The sequence below is a fragment of the Carettochelys insculpta genome, chromosome 3, assembly GCF_033958435.1.
Source record: "Carettochelys insculpta isolate YL-2023 chromosome 3, ASM3395843v1, whole genome shotgun sequence".
Taxonomy (NCBI): Eukaryota; Metazoa; Chordata; order Testudines; family Carettochelyidae; genus Carettochelys; species Carettochelys insculpta.
Genome location: NC_134139.1, coordinates 3,981,112 through 4,002,269, shown reverse-complemented (window position 1 = coordinate 4,002,269; position 21,158 = coordinate 3,981,112). Strand labels below are relative to the sequence as shown.

The 21,158-nt window shown below is 61.1% G+C and overlaps 1 protein-coding gene across 2 annotated transcripts in view; it reads right to left on the bottom strand.

The window, feature by feature from the left end:
- Positions 1-21,158, bottom strand: part of PTK7 (protein tyrosine kinase 7 (inactive)) — a 96,003-nt gene that overhangs the window by 10,055 nt on the left and 64,790 nt on the right. Inside the window, exons 2-14 of one of the 2 annotated variants that reach the window (XM_074989275.1) lie at positions 16,559-16,852; positions 14,921-15,023; positions 14,488-14,678; positions 13,598-13,748; positions 11,137-11,267; positions 10,690-10,956; positions 10,123-10,256; positions 9,681-9,816; positions 9,354-9,473; positions 9,004-9,153; positions 8,340-8,490; positions 7,022-7,149; positions 6,312-6,515 (exon numbers count right to left, since the gene is read on the bottom strand). In XM_074989275.1, the coding sequence (XP_074845376.1) occupies positions 6,312-6,515; positions 7,022-7,149; positions 8,340-8,490; positions 9,004-9,153; positions 9,354-9,473; positions 9,681-9,816; positions 10,123-10,256; positions 10,690-10,956; positions 11,137-11,267; positions 13,598-13,748; positions 14,488-14,678; positions 14,921-15,023; positions 16,559-16,852 (2,160 nt within the window). Of the gene's footprint in view, positions 1-6,311; positions 6,516-7,021; positions 7,150-8,339; positions 8,491-9,003; positions 9,154-9,353; positions 9,474-9,680; positions 9,817-10,122; positions 10,257-10,689; positions 10,957-11,136; positions 11,268-13,597; positions 13,749-14,487; positions 14,679-14,920; positions 16,503-16,558; positions 16,853-21,158 lie in introns of those variants that run through there. The other variant, XM_074989274.1, reaches the window with a different exon arrangement.

Sequence of the window (21,158 nt, the reverse complement as noted above, 5' to 3'; positions counted from 1 at the left end):
GCTTCGTCGAGTGGAATAGCTATTTTGGAAGAGGCCGGAGGTCTCAGGTTTTTGAGGAGCTTATGGTGCTTCTCCTGCACCTCTGCTGTTTGGATGCCTTGCGTAAAGGCCACCCTTTTAAACAGCTCTTGGAACAGTTTGAGATCGTCCGGGGGGTGGACGTCCCCTTGTCAGGGGAGGATAGAGAGGAACCACTAGGGTAAGCCTCTCTGGATCCCTCTGGGTCCTGTTGACGGTGATACATCTTCTCGCTGGAGGCTTACGAGGGGAAATCTCGGGTTCCAGAATCAACTCCCCCCGAGATATTTGCGTTTCCGTCCCCGTCCGCGATTGCCCTTGGGGATAGTGAACCGTCTGGGGGGATCTGTCCCTGGTGGTATGCCTATGGTGTCTATGCCCCGCAGGATAGGGGTGACCATGGCAACATGGGCACGGTTCCTGGGATGGAGACCTGGACCACTCTCGAGGCGCATACCCCCGGTGTCTGGGGGAGCGAGATCGTCTGGGTGATTGAGATAATGGAGAGACTGATTTGTGGCAGTACTCCAGGGGGTCAAATCCCAGAAAAGGCGAGGGTGGCCTGAGCCATGGTGACACTGGCTGGAGGAATGGGGAGGGGGGCTCAGGGTAGACTGGGGGAGACCCCTGCCTCCTTGTTGGAGTTCGCAGCAAAAGGGGAGGGCTTAGAGAGAGCAGCCCTGCAGCCCTGTCTGGAGAAGGGCTGCAGTGCCGGGTTTTCTCTGCTGCCTTTCCCCTCCCCTGTGGGGCTGACTCCGCCCCTTTCCGCGCCGGGGATCTCGGCCCCGCTGTCGGTGCCGCGCTCGGCACGCTTCGCTGCGGTGCCGCGCGGGTGGTCTCCCCCAGCGCCTGCAGGCTGCATGCCTGCGAGCTCTGCACCGTCGGCGCCCCAGGGATCTGTGCCGCTAGCTGCGGTGCCGCCGGTTCCGGTGCTTGCCGGGCCGGCTGTTTGATTATTGGAGGCTCAGCCTCTACCACGTGCGCTTCCACGCCGCCGCCGCTCGTCTGTGATTGCGGCTGGGGACTATGTGCTGCACCCGTCCCGCTCGCTGTGGCTGCCGGCAGGGATCGGGTTGGCGAGAGCTTCCTCCGTTTTTGCACTGATGGGGTGAGGGAAGCCGCCTTCCCTTTATGGGCCCCTGCGGGTCCCTCTTGTTGGGGCCGCTCCAGCACGTCTGGCGGGAGGGCCTTGTCAAAGAGCAGCATTTTTAGCCGCATTTCTCTGTCCTTCCTTGCTCTAGCCGTGAGCTTTGTGCAGAAGGAGCATTTTTGGGTGACGTGAGATTCCCCCAGGCACCTAATACACTGACTGTGCCCATCGGAGGCCGGCATAGCTTTGCGGCATGACTCACACTTCTTGAATCCTGAAGAGGACATTGCGGTGAGTCTTTGAGTTGTTAGTAGGGTACTTAGCACCTTCTCTGTGCCTGTTCCCCTCTCGGACCCACCCTGCGGCGGCAGGAGGCCTAATGGCCTTACGTCCCCAGGCCTCCGCTGCTCCTCTTGTTACTAAGGCTTTTATATGCTTTTTTTTTTTTTCTTTTTTGCAATAAGAAAAATAACAAGCTGACTTAAAGACTGAAAGACTGAAAAGAAACTCTAAAAACACTTAAAACATTAAATACGCTGACTCTGGCCGTAGCCTGAGCGGATTCCATCTGCAGCCGATGGCGGTTAAGAAGGAAATGGCGGGGACCGGATCGCGCACGTGGCCGGGAGCGTGCAAGGGAGGGGTGCGCGCTGGCGCATGCGCGGTCTGGCAGAAACTGCTGGAAAGATCCGATCTGCGGCTCCGGGGCGAGCCCGACACCTATTGTGGAGCACCCACGGGGACACTCGAGGAAGAAGTACACTTAAGTTTGCAGGTGACACCAAGCTGGGAGGGGTTGCAACTGCTTTGGAGGATAGGGTCATAATTCAAAATGACCTGGACAACTTGGAGAAACGGACTGAGGTAAACAGGATGAAGTTGAATAAGGACAAATGCAAAGTGCTCCACTTGGGAAGAAACAATCAGTTTCACACATACAGAATGGGAAGCGACTGTCTAGGAAGGAGTGCAGCAGAAAGGGATCTAGGGGTTATAGTGGACCACAAGTTAAATATGCATCAACAGTGTGATGCTGTTGCAAAAAAAGCAAACGTGATTCTGGGATGCATTAACAGGTGTGCTGTGAACAAGACACAAGAAGTCATTCTCCCGCTCTACTCTGCGCTGGTTAGGCCTCAGCTGAAGTATTGTGTCCAGTTCTGGGTGCCGCATTTCAAGAAAAATGTGGAGAAACTTGAAAGCGTCCAGAAAAGAGCAACAAGAATGATCAATGGTCTAGAGAACAGGACCTTTGAAGAAAGGCTGAAAGAATTGGTCTTGTTTAGTTTGGAAAAGAGAAGATTGAGGCGGGACACGATAGCGGTTTTCAGGTATCTAAAAGGGTGTTATAAAGAGCAAGGAGAAAACTTGTTCTTCTTGGCCTCTGAGGCTAGAACAAGAAGAAATGGGGTTAAACTGCAGCAAGGGAGGTTTAGGTTGGACATTAGGAAAAAGTTCCTAACTGCCAGGGTGGTCAAACACTGGAATAAATTGCCTGGGGAGGTTGTGGAATCTCCATCTCTGGAGGTATTTAAGAACAGGTTAGATAAGTGTCTATCAGGGATGGTTTAGACAGTACTTGGTGCTGCCGTGAGGGCAGGGGGCTGGACTCGATGGCCTCTTGAGGTCCCTTCCAGTCCTAGAGTTCTGTGATATGATTCTATGAAGGAAGCCTGTGTGAACTGGGTCCTGCCCCTCACAGGGTGTGTTCTCAGAGACTTCCAAGAAATCAGCATATCACATCACTGGCTGCATCAAACAGCTGTAACTGAGGTATGTAACGAACCACTTGAACTGTTCTTCTCTCTCGCCCTGTTCCTTCTTTCTGTGTTAACAAACCTTTAGACGTGAGATTCTACAGGACTGGCCCAGCGGCTGCTTTGGGGAAGATCCGAGTACCCAACGACCTGGGGCTGTACCTGGTCCCTTCGGGGCCCAGAAGAATCAGTGTGGATCTGGTGGTGCAGGCTTGAAGAACTCTCACCTGAGTAGGAGGGTTGCTGTTTCGGGCACTGGGAGCAGCTGGAGAACCAGGGGGTTTGCTTGTGTGGTGCCTGGCTGACCAGTGGGGCTGGCACAGGTACCTCTGAGGCTGGTTTGATTTACTCAGTGAGAGGCGCTCCCAGCCTGGGCTGAGAGTGGCCTGGTTTTACATAAGAACATAAGAATGGCCATACTGGGTCAGACCAAAGGTCCATCGAGCCCAGCATCCCATCTGCCGACGGTGGCCAATGCCAGGTGCCCCAGAGAAGGAGAACAGAAGACAATGATCAGTGATTTATCTCCTGCCATCCATCTCCTGCCCTTGTTCTGAAGGCTAGGGCACCATACTTTATCCCTGGCTAATAGCCATTTATGGACCTAACCTGCAAAAATTTATCAAGCTCTTTTTTAAACCCTAATAGAGTCCTGGCCTTCACAGCCTCCTCGGGCAAGGAGTTCCACAGGTTGACTGTGCGCTGTGTGAAGAAAAATTTCCTTTTATTAGTTTTGAACCTACTACCCATCAATTTCATTTGGTGTCCCCTAGTTCTTGTATTATGGGAAAAGGTAAATAATTTTTCTATATTCACTTTCTCCACACCATTCATGATTTTATATACCTCTATCATATCGCCCCTCAATCGCCTTTTTTCCAAACTGAAAAGTCCCAGTCTCTCTAGCCTCTCCCCATATGGGACCCGTTCCAAGCCCCTAATCATCTTAGTCGCCCTTTTCTGAACCTTTTCTAATGCCAATATATCTTTTTTGAGGTGAGGAGACCACATCTGCACGCAGTACTCAAGATGTGGGTGTACCATAGTTTTATATAGGGGAAGTATGATATCTTTTGTCTTATTATCGATCCCTTTTTTAATAATTCCTAACATCCTATTTGCCTTACTAACTGCTGCTGCACACTGCGTGGATGTCTTCAGAGAACTATCCACTATAACTCCAAGATCCCTTTCCTGATCTGTCGTAGCTAAATTTGACCCCATCATGTAGTACGTGTAATTTGGGTTATTTGTTCCAACATGCATTACCTTACACTTACCCACATTAAATTTCATTTGCCATTTTGCTGCCCAATCACTCAGTTTGCTGAGATCTTTTTGTAGTTCTTCACAATCCCTTTTGCTTTTGACTGTCCTGAACAACTTGGTGTCATCTGCAAACTTTGCCACCTCACTGCTTACCTCATTTTCTAGATCATTGATGAACAAGTTGAACAGGATCGGTCCCAGGACTGACCCCTGGGGAACACCACTAGTTACCCTCCTCCATTGTGAAAATTTACCATTTATTCCCACCCTTTGTTTTCTGTCTTTTAACCAATTCCCGATCCATGAAAGGACCTTTCCTCTTATCCCATGACCGCCTAATTTACATAAAAGCCTTTGGTGTGGGACCGTGTCAAAGGCTTTCTGGAAATCTAGGTATATTATGTCCACTGGGTGCCCCTTGTCCGCATGTTTATTAACCCCTTCAAAGAATTCTAATAGATTAGTTAGACACGACTTCCCTCTGCAGAAACCATGCTGACTTTTGCCCAACAATTCGTGCTCTTCTATGTGCCTTGCAATTTTACTCTTTACTAGTGTTTCTACTAATTTGCCTGGTACTGATGTTAAACTTATCGGTCTATAATTGCCAGGATCTCCTCTAGAGCCTTTTTTAAATATTGGTGTTATATTGGCCGTCTTCCAGTCATTTGGTACCAAAGTGGATTTAAAGGATAGGTTACAAACCACTGTTAATAACTCCGCAATTTCACATTTGAGTTCTTTCAGAACCCTTGGGTGAATGCCGTCTGGTCCTGGAGACTTGTTACTATTCAGCTTATCAATTAATTCCAAAACCTCCTCTAATGTCACTTCAATCTGAGTGAGTTCCTCAGATTTGTCACCTAAAAAGGCTGGCTCAGATTTAGGCACCTCTGTAACATCTTCAGCCGTGAAGACTGAAGCAAAGAAATCATTTAATCGCTCCGCAATGGCACTGTCTTCCTTGATCGCTCCTTTTATATCTTTATCATCCAAGGGCCCCACTGCTTTTTTAGCAGGCTTCCTGCTTCTAATGTATTTAAAAAACATTTTACTATCGTTTTTTGAATTTTTGGCTAGCTGTTCCTCAAACTCTTTTTTGGCTTTTCTTACTACCTTATGACACTTAATTTGGGAGTATTTATGTTCCTTTCTATTTTCCTCACTAGGATTTGACTTCCACTTTTTAAAAGCTGCCCTTTTCTCTCTCACTGCCTTTTTAACATGGCTGTTTAGCCATGGTGGTTCTTTGTTAGGTCTCTTACTGTGTTTTTTTATTTGGGGTATACATTTAAGTTGGGCCTCTAGTATGGTGTCTTTAAACAGTTTCCATGCAGCTTCCAGGGATTTTAGTTTAATTACTCTACCTTTTAGTTTCTGTTTAACTAGCTTCCTCATTTTAGTGTAATTCCCCTTTTTGAAATTAAATGCCAGAGTGTTTGACCGCTGCGGTGTTCTTCCCAACACAGGAATATTAAAAGTTATTTAGCGAGATACCCAGCGCTGGTTCCCTCAGCCGCGCCCAGAACCCCCCAGGAAATAAATCACAGCTGCGGCCAGCCAGAGCATGAGCAGGTTCGCGGGTCCATGCCAGGGCCTGGGCTCAGGAGCAGCGCAAAGCAGGCCCTTCCCCATCCCAAACCTGAGCAGCAGCAGGACGCGCCAGAGCAGCTCAGCCGCCTCCATGATGTTCAACACCGACCCTGGGTGAGACCGGCCCACAGGCCAGCAGCTGCTCCAAGCCCTATCAGCTACCGGCCTGCTCCACGGGGGCCTTTCTGTGCCACGGGGTGGCCGAGCGGGGAGCGCGCCACGCCACGCCCGGCAGAGCCTCCAGCACCTGTTCCTGAAGGAACTCAGCACGGAGCCAGCACAGGCCAAGCAGGGCAACGCCTGGCACAGGTCAGTCCTCACTCTCCCCATCGCTGGGGCAAGCCACAGAGCGGGCCCTGCCCAGCCGTGCCCACCAGAGGGCGCTGCACCCGTGCGCTGCAGGGCCGTGTCCCGTCTCTGCACTGCCGGCCTGGCCAGACTCTACGGGCTCCTGCCAGCTATCGCTGCTGCTGGACAAGCCTGGCCCCCAGCCCCCCTCTGGCCCGGTCTGGCACGGGGGGCGCGCGGGGAACCGCCCGGCCCGGTCTGGCACGGGGGGCGCGCGGGGACCCGCCCAGCCTTACCGTTCAGACACTCCATCTCCGGCTCCTCACCCTCGGGGCCCTTCTGCAGCCGCTTGGCCTTCCTGCGCTGCTTGCAGTAGAACATGAGGCCCAGCACGATGATTATGTAGGCGACGGCAGCCCCGACTGACAGCCCGATGGTCTGGATCATCTTGTAGGGCGTGGGGCTGCTGGGGGCTTCGTCCCCTTCTGCGGGCGGCTTGTCTGGGCCAAGCAGCACAGCGTGAGGAGTGGCTGAGCACGGGCCCGGGACCAGGGGATGCAGTCGGGAGGGGTATGGGGTGTGCAGGGGCAGGGCAGGGGAGCCCCCCGCTGGACATGGGGCAGGGGATCCCCCAGCTTGGCAAGGTAAGGGGTGCATGGCGGGGCAGTGGAGGTCCCAGGGGCAGGGTGCATGCACGGGGGGCAGGGTACTGGGTGAATGCGTGGGATGGAGGGGGCACGGGAGACCTCAGCTGGGCTGGGTACAGGATGCACCCAGGTCCGGCAGGGGAGCCCTGGACTGAGCCAGGCACTTGCTGGGCTGCTCTCTGGGCTGAGCGAGTTGTGCCCCCAGCTCTTCAGTTAGCGCAAGGGGGCTCTGGCCCACAGGGCCGGCTCCACACTTGGCTCGCCAGCACTGCAGGAAGAGGAGCCCGGCAGCACCCACCCACGTGGAGGGGAGACACCCACCCTGCCCAGGCCCTGCTGGGGGCTGGGGCGCCTCCTACCCACGACAAAGAGCATGGCCTCGCGGTGTTTGATGTTGCAGCTGTTGCCAGCAATACAAGTGTACCGCCCGGAGTCCTCCGCCGTGACGTCAGAGATCACCAAGGAGCTGTTGGGCAGGATCTGGATCCTGTGGGGGACACCCACACAGCCTGGCTCAGGGCCTGTGCAGATCCCTCCTGGGACAGGGCCGAAAAGGGGACGCGGCCAGGCTCCCGCTCGGCCCGAGCAGCTAGCGACAGCAGGGAGGAGACCGTGGCAATGCTTTGTAACGTACGGGGTGTGCCAATTACAGCACTGAACCCCGCTATCGCCAGGGGAACCGCCCGCCGACCCCCACCCAGCCCGGGGGAGCAGAGCAGCTGTCGCCGGCCAGAAGCGTGGCAGCCTGGGGCCACCCCCAACAACATATCCAGCCTTTGCCTTAAAGTCTCAGCTCCTGGAGGCAGGGGATTCCCGGAGCAGAGCAGGGCAGGGAACTGCCAAGGACCACAGTCCCCCGGGAACCTGGGCTCGTCTGATCCAGGGCCTGGTCCAGAGCACAGCAGACTAGGTACACAGCCCCCAGTGCTGTGCAGGGTGGGCTGGAGCACTGCACATGCAGAGACAGGGAGCTGCCCCTGGCACTCTGCAGGGCGGGCTGGAGCAGCCGTTCTCACACCACACGTGCAGAGGCAGGGAGCTGCCCCTGGCGCTGCGCAGGGCGGGCTGGAGCAGCCGTTCTCACACCACGTGTGCAGAGGCAGGGAGCTGCCCCAGGCGCTGTGCAGGGCGGGCTGGAGCAGCCGTTCTCACACCAAGCGTGCAGAGGCAGGGAGCTGCCCCTGGCGCTGCGCAGGGCGGGCTGGAGCAGCCGTTCTCACACCACGCGTGCAGAGGCAGGGAGCTGCCCCTGGCACTCTGCAGGGCGGGCTGGAGCAGCCGTTCTCACACCACGCGTGCAGAGGCAGGGAGCTGCCCTAGTGCTGTGCAGGGGGGGCTAGAGCAGCCGTTCTCACACCACGCGTGCAGAGGCAGGGAGCTGCCCCTGGCGCTGCGCAGGGCGGGCTGGAGCAGCCGTTCTCACACCATGCGTGCAGAGACAGGGAGCTGCCCCTGGCACTCTGCAGGGTGGGCTGGAGCAGCCGTTCTCACACCACGCGTGCAGAGACAGGGAGCTGCCCCTGGCACTCTGCAGGGTGGGCTGGAGCAGCCGTTCTCACACCACGCGTGCAGAAGCAGGGAGCTGCCCTAGTGCTGTGCAGGGGGGGCTAGAGCAGCCGTTCTCAGGCGCTGCACATGCAGAGGCAGGGAACTGTGGCTCCAAGCAGGGCTCCGTACCGGGGATGGAGCTTGCTGGGGTCCAGAATCCTCTCCTTGCCCTTCCACTGGATGTGAGGCAGAGGGTCGCCCTCCGCCTGGCACTGCAGCATGGCTGTGTGCCCCTGGTACACCGTTGTGGGCTCCGGCTCCAGCTTAAAGGTGATGTACACTGAGGAAAGGCCAATACGAGCACTTCAACTGCTGGCCTGGGGGTTGCCCCTCCCCTGGTTCCCGCCCCTCCCCCCCATGCCGCATGGGCTCCTGGACAGCCAGGGCCAAGCCCAGGGGAAGTTAACAGGGTGGCCCCCCACCCTGTGCTCAAGGCCGTCCCTGCCCCGCCCCCGCCCCACCCCCAGGTGGTGAGGGGGAAGGTCAGAGCAGGACCTGCACAGGGACCATCTCCCCAGGGCCTCAGGCTGTGGCAGGGAGCAGCAGCCCGGCAGGCAGGACAGAGCTCTGGGGTTGGGGCGACACGGCCTGACCCACAGCACACGCTCCCCTGGGGCTGGCCGAACTCGCGTGGCAGCAGCCCAGCCGGCCTGGTGCCCACCCCTCACACAGCAGCTGCTGGCAGCAAGGGGCCGTGGCGCTGGGCGCCGGAGCTGGGGCATGTCCCCTCCTAAGGGCAGAGGAGCAGGAGACACCTCGGGCCAGGGCAGCGGGACCGGCACTGCGCCCTCACCTGCCACCGCCAGCTGCACCGTGGCCCGGATCTCGCCCTGGGGGCTGTTGGAGGCGATGCAGGTATAGTTGCCGGCGTCGCTGCGGCTCACCTTGTGGAAGTGCAGGGAGCCGGCGCTCAGGCTGACGTGGGCTGGCAGGCTACTCCCGTCTGGAGGGCAGGGGAGGCGTTACGCTGCAGCCCCGGCACGGGGCCCAGGCACCAAAGCACAGCCACGGCCTGGGCTCCTGCTCACCACGGCGCGGGCTGCAAAGGAGGCAGGGGGAGGGAGGAGCCGAGTCCCACAGCCCAGCCAGGGCCCCTTGGTCAGAAGGGTCCCTCGCGCCGAGCCCATCAGCCCCAGCCCGCACCTGTTCTGACCCAGCGGACGGTGGGCTTCTCGCGGCCGGTGGCCGAGCAGGACATGGTGACCTCCTTGTCGAATTCCAGGCACTGCAGGGGCTGCGGGGGCGGCGTGAACTTCAGCTTCTCTGCAAGGAGCAGAGGTCAGGCACTCAGGTGGGGGCGGGACGTAACCGACCTCAGCTCTGCTGCCCGCCCGCCCGGCAAGTGCCCCCGGCCCTGCAGCGCACACGGGAGCAGGGCTCCCCGGCCTGAAGGAGGCAGCCGCAGCTGCAGCCCCAGCCGTGCGGGGAGGGGCCGGGGGTCCCAGGGGGGCACGCGGCTGCCCGGCCTACCCAGGACGTGCACCCGGGCCTGTCCCTCGATGCTGCCGGCCGGCGTGCTGCTCACACACTTGTACACGGTCCCGTCGTACACCTCCACGCTGTTGATGCGCAGCGTCCCGTTGGCCGAGATCTCGAAGCGTGAGTCCTGCCCGGCCAGAAGAGCAGCAGCAGTCACTGGCCGGCGGCCCGTCTCGCTGTCCTGCCCGCCTCCCTCCGCAGCGGGGCCAAGGGCACTGGGGCCTCAGCCGGCTGGAAGGGGCGGGGCTGGGTGCTTGGAGCTGACAGCAGCAGGCGGGGGAGCCGTGCCGGGGCCGTGCCAGGGCAGCAGGCACGAGCCTGAGCCCTGTGCCCCACACCCAGGCTGGGGGCAGCCCCACGGTGACGGGGAGTGGGATGGGGCAGACAGCTCTCCAGGGCAGGGGGGTGCTGGGCACTGCCGCGCCTCACTCACCTCGGAGATGGAGACGCCGTTGCGGTACCAGGTGACAGTGGGCTGCAGCGAGGCCTTGCCGAGACAGTGCAGATAACCCGGCTTTCCCTCTTCCAGCTGGCTGTCCCTGGGCATCTCCACCCAGGTGGGCACCGCTGCCAAGAGGGGACAGCGTCACCTGGGCGCTGCGGGCCACACCGGGTTCACCTCACTGACGCCGGGACCCCGCCAGCGCCGCCGCCCTCGCCCTCAGCCGCGCCGGGACCCCGCCAGCGCCAGCGCCGCCGCCCTCGCCCTCAGCCGCGCCGGGACCCCGCCAGCGCCAGCGCCGCCGCCCTCGCCCTCAGACGCGCCGGGACCCCGCCAGCGCCAGCGCCGCCGCCCTCGCCCTCAGCCGCACCGGGACCCCGCCAGCGCCAGCGCCCTCGCCCAGCCACACACCAAAGTCAGACACACCCAGCAGCCCTCTCAGCACAGCCCCCACTGCCCAGCCCTCACTCCCGTTGCCCCTCCCCAGCATATGCACGCGTGCGCACACACACACACACTCGTGCACACTCACACCCCCCCCCCACCAGAGCTGCTTACTGGCTACAGCAACGCTGAGCTCCTGCCTCCTCTCCCCAGCCTGGTTGGCGGCCCGGCAGACGTAGGCGCCGGCGTCGTGCTCGGCGACACTGGAGAAGACCAGCTCCTCGGCCTCCTGGTGCAGCCGGCCGGCAGCGGGGACCGGCACGCCGGCACGCTCCCACCAGACGCGGGGCGGGGGCAGGCCGCGGGGGGCGGGGCAGGCCACGCGCTGCTGCTGGCCGGCGAGGAACACCTTCGGGGAGAACGGCGCCATGTCCTCGATCTCTGGCAGAAGGGGGGGAGCGGTGACTTCCCCCAGCCGTGCCATGGGCACCGCCCACCCTGCGGCACCAAGCCGGGGAGCCGAGCCGCCAGCCCGGGATCGCGCCGCCACAGCCAGGAGGCCCCGGAGACCGGCTCCAACCCAGCCAGCGCGCAGGGGCAGCGCCATGCCCAGGACCTTACCTGCCAGGCGCAGGCTGGCCTCCAGAACGGCGGGCTTCCCCCGCAGCCCGCGGGCCACGCACCGGTAGGTGCCCGTGCTGCGCGCCTTCACCTGGGTGAGCAGCAGGGAGCCGTTGGCGAAGACGGTGACCCTGCACAGGGGAGGGGCGGCGGTCAGCGGGGGCCGAGATGGGCACACAGCCCCCAGCCCTGCCTGGGCAGCTCGTTCTGTGCCCGCTGCCCCCCCAGCGCTGACACACCAGATCCGGGGGGGGACACTTCTGTGCCCAGGGCAGAGGCAGCCGTGCAGACGGGGCTCAGGCCACAGGTGGGCAATCCCAGGAGCTCCGAGGGTGGTGAGCCCATCAGGGGAGGGAGCAGAGCAGGCCCCTAGCTCTGGGGTTACGGGGGGGGTGGGGGCTGCACCTTAAGTGAGAGATGGACCCTCAAGCTGCTCCGCGCTCATCGCCCCATCCAGCACCACCCGGTGCGTTCCCAGGGGCACCCAAATGCACCAGCACCAGCCTCCTCTGCTCTCCAGCGCCAGGCTCTGGGGGCAGCGCCCCTCCCGTCACCGCTGGGATCTGGCGCCCACGCTCCCAGGAGCTGACCGGGTGTGGGGCGGTCTCCTCTGCAGCTCTGGGGCCAGGCCGGTAGCAGGCATCCCTCTGGGGGGCTGGTTAAACACCAGTCGAGTTGGGGGCTGAGCATGCCCTGCCCCTGGGCTCCTCGCCAACCTCCAGCCCCACATCGGGGGAGCACCTCGCGCCGGCAGCAGCAGTGCCGCCCAGCCTTACCGAGCCCCAGGAAGGCAGCCGCATAGCGAGGCCAGACTGGTGGTGGAAGGGAGGCGAGAGCTGACCTGGCTGTGTGCAGCAGGGAGCCGGGCTGGGGCCGCATGCACCTCTCCTGGGGCCCGGCCCACGGTGCCAGGCTGAGCGGCACGCCAGCAAGCGAGGTGGTACCGGTGGGAGGGGCAGGGCCTCATCCGGGAAAGGGGCTGAGCTCCGCAGGCGGCGGTGCGGCGGGGGCTGCTCTGAAGGCATGACTCTGCCTCCAGCCTGCGCTGGGGGAGTGGGGGTTACCAGTGCTAAGCCTGCTGCCCCGGGCGGCCTGTCGGGATCCCAGCGCTGGCCTGCAGCGGCACCACTGGCACCAGGAACACGACACTGGCCACATGGCACCACCGGGGGCTCAGGGACCTGCAGCCAGCCCCAGGCTCCGGCACTGTGCACGGCACCTCTGGCTCAGCCCTTCGCTGGAGGCTGGCAGAGCAAGGGCCAGAGCGCACGCCACCCCCTTGGGCACAGCCCTACTGAGGCTGGCTGCCCACGGCCACCCTGCCATACAAACATGCTCTGGGAGTGGTGCGACGTTTATTTGGGGGTACTGGGGCACCTGGCTCTAGGGACAGGCGGACATTTATTTGGGGGGTGCTGGGGTGCCTGGCTCTGGGGGAGGGGGGGTACATTTATTTGGGGGGTGCTGGGGTGCCTGGCTCTGGGGGGGCGAGAGGGAACTTTATTTGGGGGGTACTGGGGTGCCTGGGTCTGGGGACGGGGGGGACAGTTATTTGGGGGGTACAGGGGTGCCTGGCTTTAGGGGCAGCAGGACATTTACTTAGCAGGGTGCTGGGGTGCCTGGCTCTAGGGGCGGGGGGGCATTTATTTAGCAGGGTATTGGGATGACTGGCTCTGGGGGTGGGGGGACGACATTTATTTGAGGGGTACTGGGGTGCCTGGGTCTGGGGACGCGTGACACATTTATTGGTGGGGGTACTGATGTGCCTGGCTCTGGAGGCGGGGGGCCATTTATTTAGCGGGGTGCTGGGGTGCCTGGCTCTGGGGATGGGGGAGCCCATTTATTTAGCAGGGTGCTGGGGTGCCTGGCTCTGGGGACAGGTGGGACATTTATTTAGTGGGGTGCCGGGTTGCCTGGCTCTAGGGGTTGGGGGGCCATTTATTTGGGGGGTACTGATGTGCCTGGCTCTGGGGATGGGGGAGCACTTATTTAGTGGGGTGCTGAGGCGCCTGGCTCTGGGGATGAAAGGACCATTTATCTGAGGGGTGCTGATGTGCCTGGCTCTGGGGATGGGGGGCCATTTATTTAGTGGGGTGATGGGGCGCCTGGCTCTAGGGATGGGAGGGGCCATTTATTTGCGGGGGTACTGGGGTGCCTGGTTCTGGGGACAGGGGGACACTTATTTGAGGGACACGAATGTGGCGAACACAGACAGACGACACCCCCCTGCATGGTGATCTTCGGGCTCCTACTGGACACCACTGTTCCAAGCCGCTGGCAAGGGCCAGGCCCCGGACAGGGGCACCATTCCCAGCCCCTCGCACTCAGGGCTCCCGGCTCCGCCAGCCTGCAGGACTCCGGAGCACATGAGGAAACGGGGGCTGGGCTGGGCTTGCTTTCCTTGGCCGGTTTGGGGCCTGCCCCCCACGCAGCAGCCTGGTGGGGATCGGGGGGCACTTACCGCGTCCTGTTGGTGATGGGAGAGCCGTCCTCGGAGACCCACTCCTGCGTGGGCGGCGGCACGGCCGTGAACTGGCAGTGGAACATGGCCTCGTCGTTCTTGTTCACGATCAGGTCCTGCGGGACCACCACTGGGCGGGGGAAGCTCTCGTCTAGGAGGGAGAGCGGGGGACGGTTGCGGGGACGGATGCCCCCCACGCCAGCTCCTCTCAGAGGGGGCTGGAGTGGTGCCCAACGAGCTGCCCAGGCCCTGCCCCGGGGAGCCTGCTGCCTTTCCTGTGCAGCCTTTGGCCCCTTCAGCCTCTGCGGGAGCCAGACCCGCTGGAAAAGCACAGCCGGGGCCAGCAGAGCTGAGCTGGGCGGGGGAAGGCCTGGCTGCCTCCCAAGGAACCCGGGCTTGGCTGCTAGGGCAGGCCTGGCCCTGCTGCTTGCTCCCGTCCCAGAAGGGCGGCTGCTACCCCTTCAGCTCCAGCCCCGTCGCCTGGGGACGGGCAGGGGCTAGGCCACATCCGCACGAGGCGTACGGTCACCAGGGCTGGCAGGGGCGAAGCGGCAGAGCCCCCGGGTGGGCACAGCTGTCAGGCTGCTGCGCTGGCAGAGGAGTTCCCAGACAGGCTATCCGGGGGGCGGGCGGCACCGTTCTCCGGGAGAACCGCGGCTGTGCCGGCGGCACGTGCTGTGTGCAGAGCTGGGTAACACCCGCGCAGCCGAGCCGGGGGGGAAACCTCAGCACGCAGGGCTGGGCCAGGCGGGGTGGGGCTGCTCCGCTCCCAGCTCTGCCAGGGCCGTGGGAATGATTCCCTTCCCGCCCGGGGAGGTCACACCCGCCTGCCACTGCCCCGTGGGCAGGTCGCGGATGGGGCAGCCCCTCCCGCGAGCAGGCCCCCCTACCGATGATGCTCAGCGTGAAGTTGTCACTGCTGCACACCGAGCCCACGCTGTTGCGCGCGCAGCAGTAGTAGGCGCCGTTGTCGTCGGGGCTGGCACTCTTCAGGGTCAGCGTCCGCTCCTTATTGCTGATCCAGTAGCTGCTGCGGTCGTCCAGCAGCTGGCTGCTGTCCCGGAACCACTGGCCCGTCGGGCTGGGAGACGGAGACGGAGCTCAGCGCAGCAGGCCGGCCAGAGCGCACGCATGGAGGGGAGCAGCCAGGAAACGGCTCCCAGCTGGACGCCCAGCCCGGGAGCCACGAAGCATGCAGCCAGGCCACGACACACCCAGCAGCTCCAGGGCCTGGCGCACTAGGCCCGCCCTTGGCTTGCTCCTGCCTCTCACCTTCCCCCCGGGAGAGCGCGGGCGAGAGGCAGAACGCGATGGGTCCCTTACCGGGGGTGGCCGTCAATGTGGCAGCGCAGCGTCACCGGGGCAAAGGGCTGGATCTCGGCCACGCTGGCCGGGTGCTCCAGGACAACGCCGCCTGATTCCAGCCCTGCAAAAGGAGGAGTTCCAGAGCCCCTGGGTGCTCGGTGGCAGCGCACCACCCAGACCCCAGCCGCGCGGGCACCGTGCGTCAGGCAGGCGCACGCGCAGGGCTTGGCTGAACCGCTCGGGCCAGCCAGCTCACCGGAGGGCCACCGGAGCGGGCGGGGGGGCACAGAGCCCCCCAGGAATGGAGAGAAGACAGCATGGGCGGGCGCAGCTTGGAGACGAGGCCGCAGGGCGAAAGGGCGGGGGGGGCTACGCAATCCCATACGCTGGGGGGACACACGCGGGGAGGGCACGTTACCCGCTCCCGAGCCCCGGAAACCGCCAGCAGCAGAGTTAAAACACACCCGGGGGGTTGGTGTCACACACGACGCAGCGTTCATCTGCGGAACTCCCTGCCAGGGGATGGTGCTACTCGCCTGGAGGACAGATCCAGCAATGGCTGCCAGCCAGGCTTGCCATGGCTACAGCCCCGCCGCCAGAGGGCCCTCAAAAGTCCAACTGCCCAGAGCTGGGACCGGATGCCCCGGATGGACCCGTTCTGCTCATTCCCTCTGAGCCAGGCAACGGCCCTGGCACAGGCAGGCTGCTGGCCCAGCGGGGCCATCTGCCATTGGCTAGTGCTGGTGGGGGGAGCCGTGCAGAACCCTTGGGCGAAGGTCTGTGCTCAGCAGCACCCCAGGGCCCAATGGGCAGCGCAGCCCCGAGCAAGGACAGCCACAGCCAGGCGGCCCCGGGCACAGGACTGCTAGAGGCCATGGAGAGGGGCTCCGGGCTGGCTAGCGGATCACTGCAGGCAGGCCACAGACTCCAGCTGGCAGCTCCCACGCTGGACTCACCACTGGGGCCCAGCTCCCCACCAGCAGGCAGGTGGCTGGGGTCAGCCCCACAGCTCCAGCCTCGTGTGGGGCGAGGAAAGCGGAGCAAGGGAGCAGTGCAACTCCCATAGGAAGGGCTTACCCACCCCCAGCCCACTGCCTGGGGGTCTGCAGATCCCTGCCTGGCCTTTGGCTGGTTGGGGGGTTCGAAATGACAAGGGATCTTCCCCCCCACCCCTGCCCAGTCCCACAACCTGGCACAGCCCCAACCCCAGACAGCGTCCCTCCTCCTGACCCGGGCAGTGCCTCGGCTCCCACTGCCCCACAAGCTGCCCCATGGGCCCGCAAGGGCATCGCTGGGTCCTGCAGGGACCGCTGCAGCCAAGCTCTGGGCTCCGCAACTGACAGCTCCAAGGAAAGAGCACCCCGCTCCCGCCCCTCACAGCCTGGCCCCGCCCCTCGTGCCCCAGCCCCGCCCCTGAGGATCCATTGGCTCCCTGCAGTGCCCAGGTGGGAACTGCCCTGTGCTCTCCGCGGAAGGGAGGGCAGTCGGGTCGGGTCGGGTCGGGTCGGGCCGGGCCCAGGCAGTCAGCCGCTGGGAGTGCCTGGGCCAGGAGGCAGCTGGAGGAGGGAGGGCTGTGCAGTCCCCCCAGGGGTGGGGGGGTCAGGAGCAGAGGGCCCCCGGCAGGCGCAGCAGCACGCTGGCCCCGCCCCGACTCACACTTGATGTTGAAGGAGGCGTTGGCCGTCCGGGCCTCCTCTCCCGTGCGCACGCTCCTGGCCACGCACTGGAACGCGCCCGCGTCCAGCCGCCGGTCCACGGCTGTGAACTGCAAGCTGCTGCCCTCCCGGAACCGGCGCTCCGTGTCCTGGACGGGGAGCCCATCGTGCAGCCACGCGAACTCCACGCCGGCCGGCTCCTCCACCTCGCAGCCCAGCATGGCGCTGCGCCCGTGCAGGGCGTCCTGCGAGGCCGGCTCCTTGGTGAAGAGGATCCGGGCCCGCGTGCCCACGGCTGAAAGGCAGGCAGGAGAGGAGGTCACCTCTGGGGGCAGGGAGTCAGACGAGCTCCCGGGGGGGCCAGAGCAGCCCCTCGCTGGAAGCGTTCGGGTGAAGCAGCACAGGCTGTTCGCACCTCGCCGGCACAGGGGAAGCGCAGCCCTGGTGACTGCTAGCCCAGCTGTGAGCGATGCCCTGGCACAGACATGCCCTGCAGAGAGGGAAGGGGGCTTCCCCACGGCCGTGGGGAGCAGCGATAACTCAGCTGGGGCAGGACTGGCCACTGACCCAGTGCCCCCACATGGGGGGCTGCTCAGCCTCACCCCCCGCAGAGCGACATGCCTAAGGCAAGGAACGTCTCATCTCGTCGCGCTGCTGCCCCACTCTGACGGAACGCACCCCCGCAGACCGCGGCACAGCACGCGCCCGGGGAGAACCAGTACCTGGCTGGCCACCAACGCCGCGCTGAGGGGTCTGCGGCCACACGCACTGCCAGGCTGGGAGCACAACCTGAATGGCGGGCGGGGGGGGGGGGCTGCTCCTCAAAGACAAAGGAGGGGTTGTCGCCCAGCCAGGCCAGTGCCAGCATCGTCCATGGGCCATCGCTCGCCAGGGGCTGATCACCAGCAAGGTCGGGGCAGGAGCAAAGCGACCGGATCTTAGCAAACAGCAGCAGGGAGCCTCTTACTCCTGCTCCTGGCTGGGGGCGCTTTTATCTAGGGGTCACCCGGAGTTGTAAAAATTAGGTATCAGTCCTCTGACCCCCGTCCCCTCTCTCCCTCCCCGACATCCCTTCCCTGTTCATCTGAGAGGTCAAAGAACCAGCCAGTGGCCTGGGGCTTGGACAGCAGTGCTAGGGGACGGGTAGGTACAAGTCAGTCATTTAAAAAAAAAAAAAAAAAAAAGGCACGTTTTATTTAATCAGATTTTTAAAGTTTTAAACAAATAGTCAACAAAATACTCCATGTCTCATTTAAAAATAACAGTTACAATGCCGTCTCATCACAAACATGCTACACACACGCTGATAGTCACACCAATGAGTTAATGCAGCGGTTCCCAGACAGGGACCCATTTTGACAATTCAGGAGGACTTGGTGACCCACGGCACTTCAAAAACGAGGGAGGGGGGAAGCAGGGCCGTACTGAGCTAGTCTTGCACCTGAGGCAAGAATATAAAATTGCACCCCCTCGCGTTTATATATTCACAGTAGTTATTTCGTAGAAAAGGGGCAAAGAGACTAACAATAAAATAACAGCACCACTTTTAGTATAGTTGTTTATTATTCTATTATTATAGCTGATCTGAGGTGCGGTGGGGGAAAGACCCTCATCCCCAAATGGCTCCCCCAGCTTAAACGCCACAGCCCGAGCCTGGAGGCAGTCACACTCAGGGGCTGGGGAAGATACAACCAAAAAACTGAAAACTGAGAAATCAGCTACACAAAACAGAAGGGGGAAGAGAGGAGGAAGGGCAAAAATTACTTACTGCAGGAGTCTATTGAGTGGCTTGCCTGGGATGACGACAAATAGCAAAGGTGAAAAAACTGTCTTTGTAATGTAATGCTTCTCTATTGACGGAGAGAGCTGCTCATGGCTTCTTTAAGAGCCACATGGAGCTCCGAGATGCTGGTGACCCTTAATGAATCTAATTGCAACCCACATTTGGGTCCCGACCCTTAGGTTGGGAATCCCTGAGTTAATGGCTCTGGTCTCTCCAGCCTAATCAGTTGCTCTTGTGTCTTGAAAGTTCTGGGATTCCAATTTCTCTCTCTCAGCCAACTAAAAGGTAACCCCAGCAAAGACAGACACAGGCTGGACAAGATTGTTTTTGTTCAGTGCTGAGATGATGGTGAATTTTGGCCAAGCGCAGCCCAGGAGCTAGTTAAGAGACTGTCTTACAGACAGACAGACAGAAAGACAACATATAAGAAATGACAGAGGCAGCCTAGAAAGGAAGGTGGAGTAGACTGGGAAAAAAGGAAGATATATTTCAGCACACACACCACCTCCAATCGTCCCCCCCACTTTTGCCACCAAAAAACTGTTCTGACAGCTGGGCATAAGAGATCCCTGCTGGGAACATCTGGAAGAAATTTGTTCCTTGAAAAAAGGAAAAGGTGCCAAGTGTCAGCAGTGCAAGAAGACAACGCAGGGCCTAGGATCAAGAAGGGAACACCCTAAGGAAAACTGCTTCTGGGGAGAAAATGAAGCGGATGCAGGTGTGGCTGCAGCTGAGGAGATCAACTGGTTAGTAACGTAAATAATTCGCTTTGCAAAGCCATGTTTGTGCAAGACACTCTCTGTGCCTTTCCGTGTAAGTGGGACTCAAAAGTAAATCCCCCAGCTGTTTCCTGTGTTGGATGCTGCTAGAAAAAATAAAGTTTAGCTCAGCTGATCCTATGGGCGGTTTAATAGAGTTCACTAGGTACAGACTCTCTCTCTCAGGTACTGTGGTGGGGGAGAGGGCTCTGAGCCCCAGGGAAGTGGCAGCTGCAGGCGCTCTGACCCCAGGGAAGCTGCGGCAGCCGCCGGCACTCCCAGCCCCAGCGAAGCGAGGCCACTCGCGAATAACTGAATTTGCAAACGTGGCACTCGACGGCAAGACCCTACTGTATACAGTGCAGAGCGCTGCCATAAGAGAAATGGAGAGGCGCCAGCTCCCCACCAAGCGTCGCTGTCTTATTTTACATGATCAAATACACACTCCTTCGTTTGGAGCATCCTGGCCATGCACTGTAGGGGTGATGCCACGAGTCGTCTGATTTGACTTCTGCCTAAGGCAGCTTTCACCAGGGGAACCCCATTCCTTGCTTGTTTTCACAAACCACAAAAGTGCCAGTGGTTCAACAGGGCTCACGTGCGAGTCTCTGAGGTGCTCCCGGGACTGCTCGTGAGGTCCAAGGTGAAGTGCGCTCTAAGCACAGTCAGTGGGAGGTTTTTGACAACTTGTTTTAAATCAATGACTTGGGGTGGTTTAAACTGCCTTAGTTTAAATCAATCCGCCCGGCTCCTGGCCGGAAGGACATGAGCACCCAGGACTTGGCAGAGCCTGGAGGCTGAACAGGGACACAGCCTTAGATCCCTCAGTGCTCAAGTGCTGGGTTCCCTCTAATTTTTAACACCCATGGGTGGAATAAGTTTTGTTATGTGCACCCAGGCGTGTGAAATGTGCACCACCCATAGAAACACAGGCTGCCGGCTGGGGGCGCTCCACTCACCAGCTGGTGGCACCCACGTGCTCGGCTTACAGGAAGCACTGCTCAGGTAATGGGGACCCCCCAGGCTGGCACCGTGGTCTGCAGTGTACCATTCGGTCCAGGGCATCACTGGGCCAAGTGAGACAGAGCCACGCAAGGGCGGGCCAAGCCTGCTCAATGCGCACTGCAAAATGACCCAGCCCAGCCAGGCCCCAACACTGCCGCCTGCTAACCGCCGCCAGGCATTCCGTTTCCTTCCGCGTTGGGACCGAGAGAGTGTGGTTTCCATTTTCTCCATCTGACGCCGCCAGAGACAGTCTGTAGCCCAAACACTCGGCCCTGCCTGGCTCCTTAGCCATCCTGCAGGGCCGGCAGGGCCGTTCCCCAGCCTACGGCGGCAGGCACCAGCGCAGAGGCGTGCACAAACCGCACACCCCCAGCCTGCCCAAAGCCAGGCGTGCCAGGCACACAGCAAACGCTCCTCGGGGCAGCGCTGGCCAAGATGGGCGCATCCCCGCCCGGGCTGCAGAGAGGACCCACAAAGGAACTCCACAGCTCCAAGCCCCAGTGAGCGGAGGAGTCAGAGTCCCTGGAGCACGAAATCCCCATCTGGCACCTTGACTTCAATCGCGAGAGTCACTCCTGCCCACAGATGGGGCGCAGAGCATGGGCACCCCGAGCCCCATCACAGCTGGTGACATCGGTAGGAAGTACTGCACCCCGGGGCTGGAGCATCCGGCAGTAAGTAACTGGGGTGCAGGAGGAAGAAGGGGGCCAGTGAGACCCAGGTGTGCTGAACGGCAGAGAGGTACAGTTCCCCGAGGAGGAGGGGCCTGTGGCTGAACCCAAGAGTGTGGTTGTGGTCCTTGAGAGGGGGTGTCACACCTGAGGAGGGCTCACTCCTGGGAGTCTGTTGGAATTGGTCCCAGAGGGCGGAGGGGCCGATGGTCTAATCCCCAGGAACATGCGACCCACAAGGATTCTGACACACTGACGGGATTCTTCCGGGACCCATGGGTGCAGCGGGCTGTGCGCCTGCAACCACGCTCAGCAGCTCTGCTGTGAAGCGGCAGCGCCTGGAAACTGGATTGAGATTAAAGGATGGGAACAACAGAGAAGGAG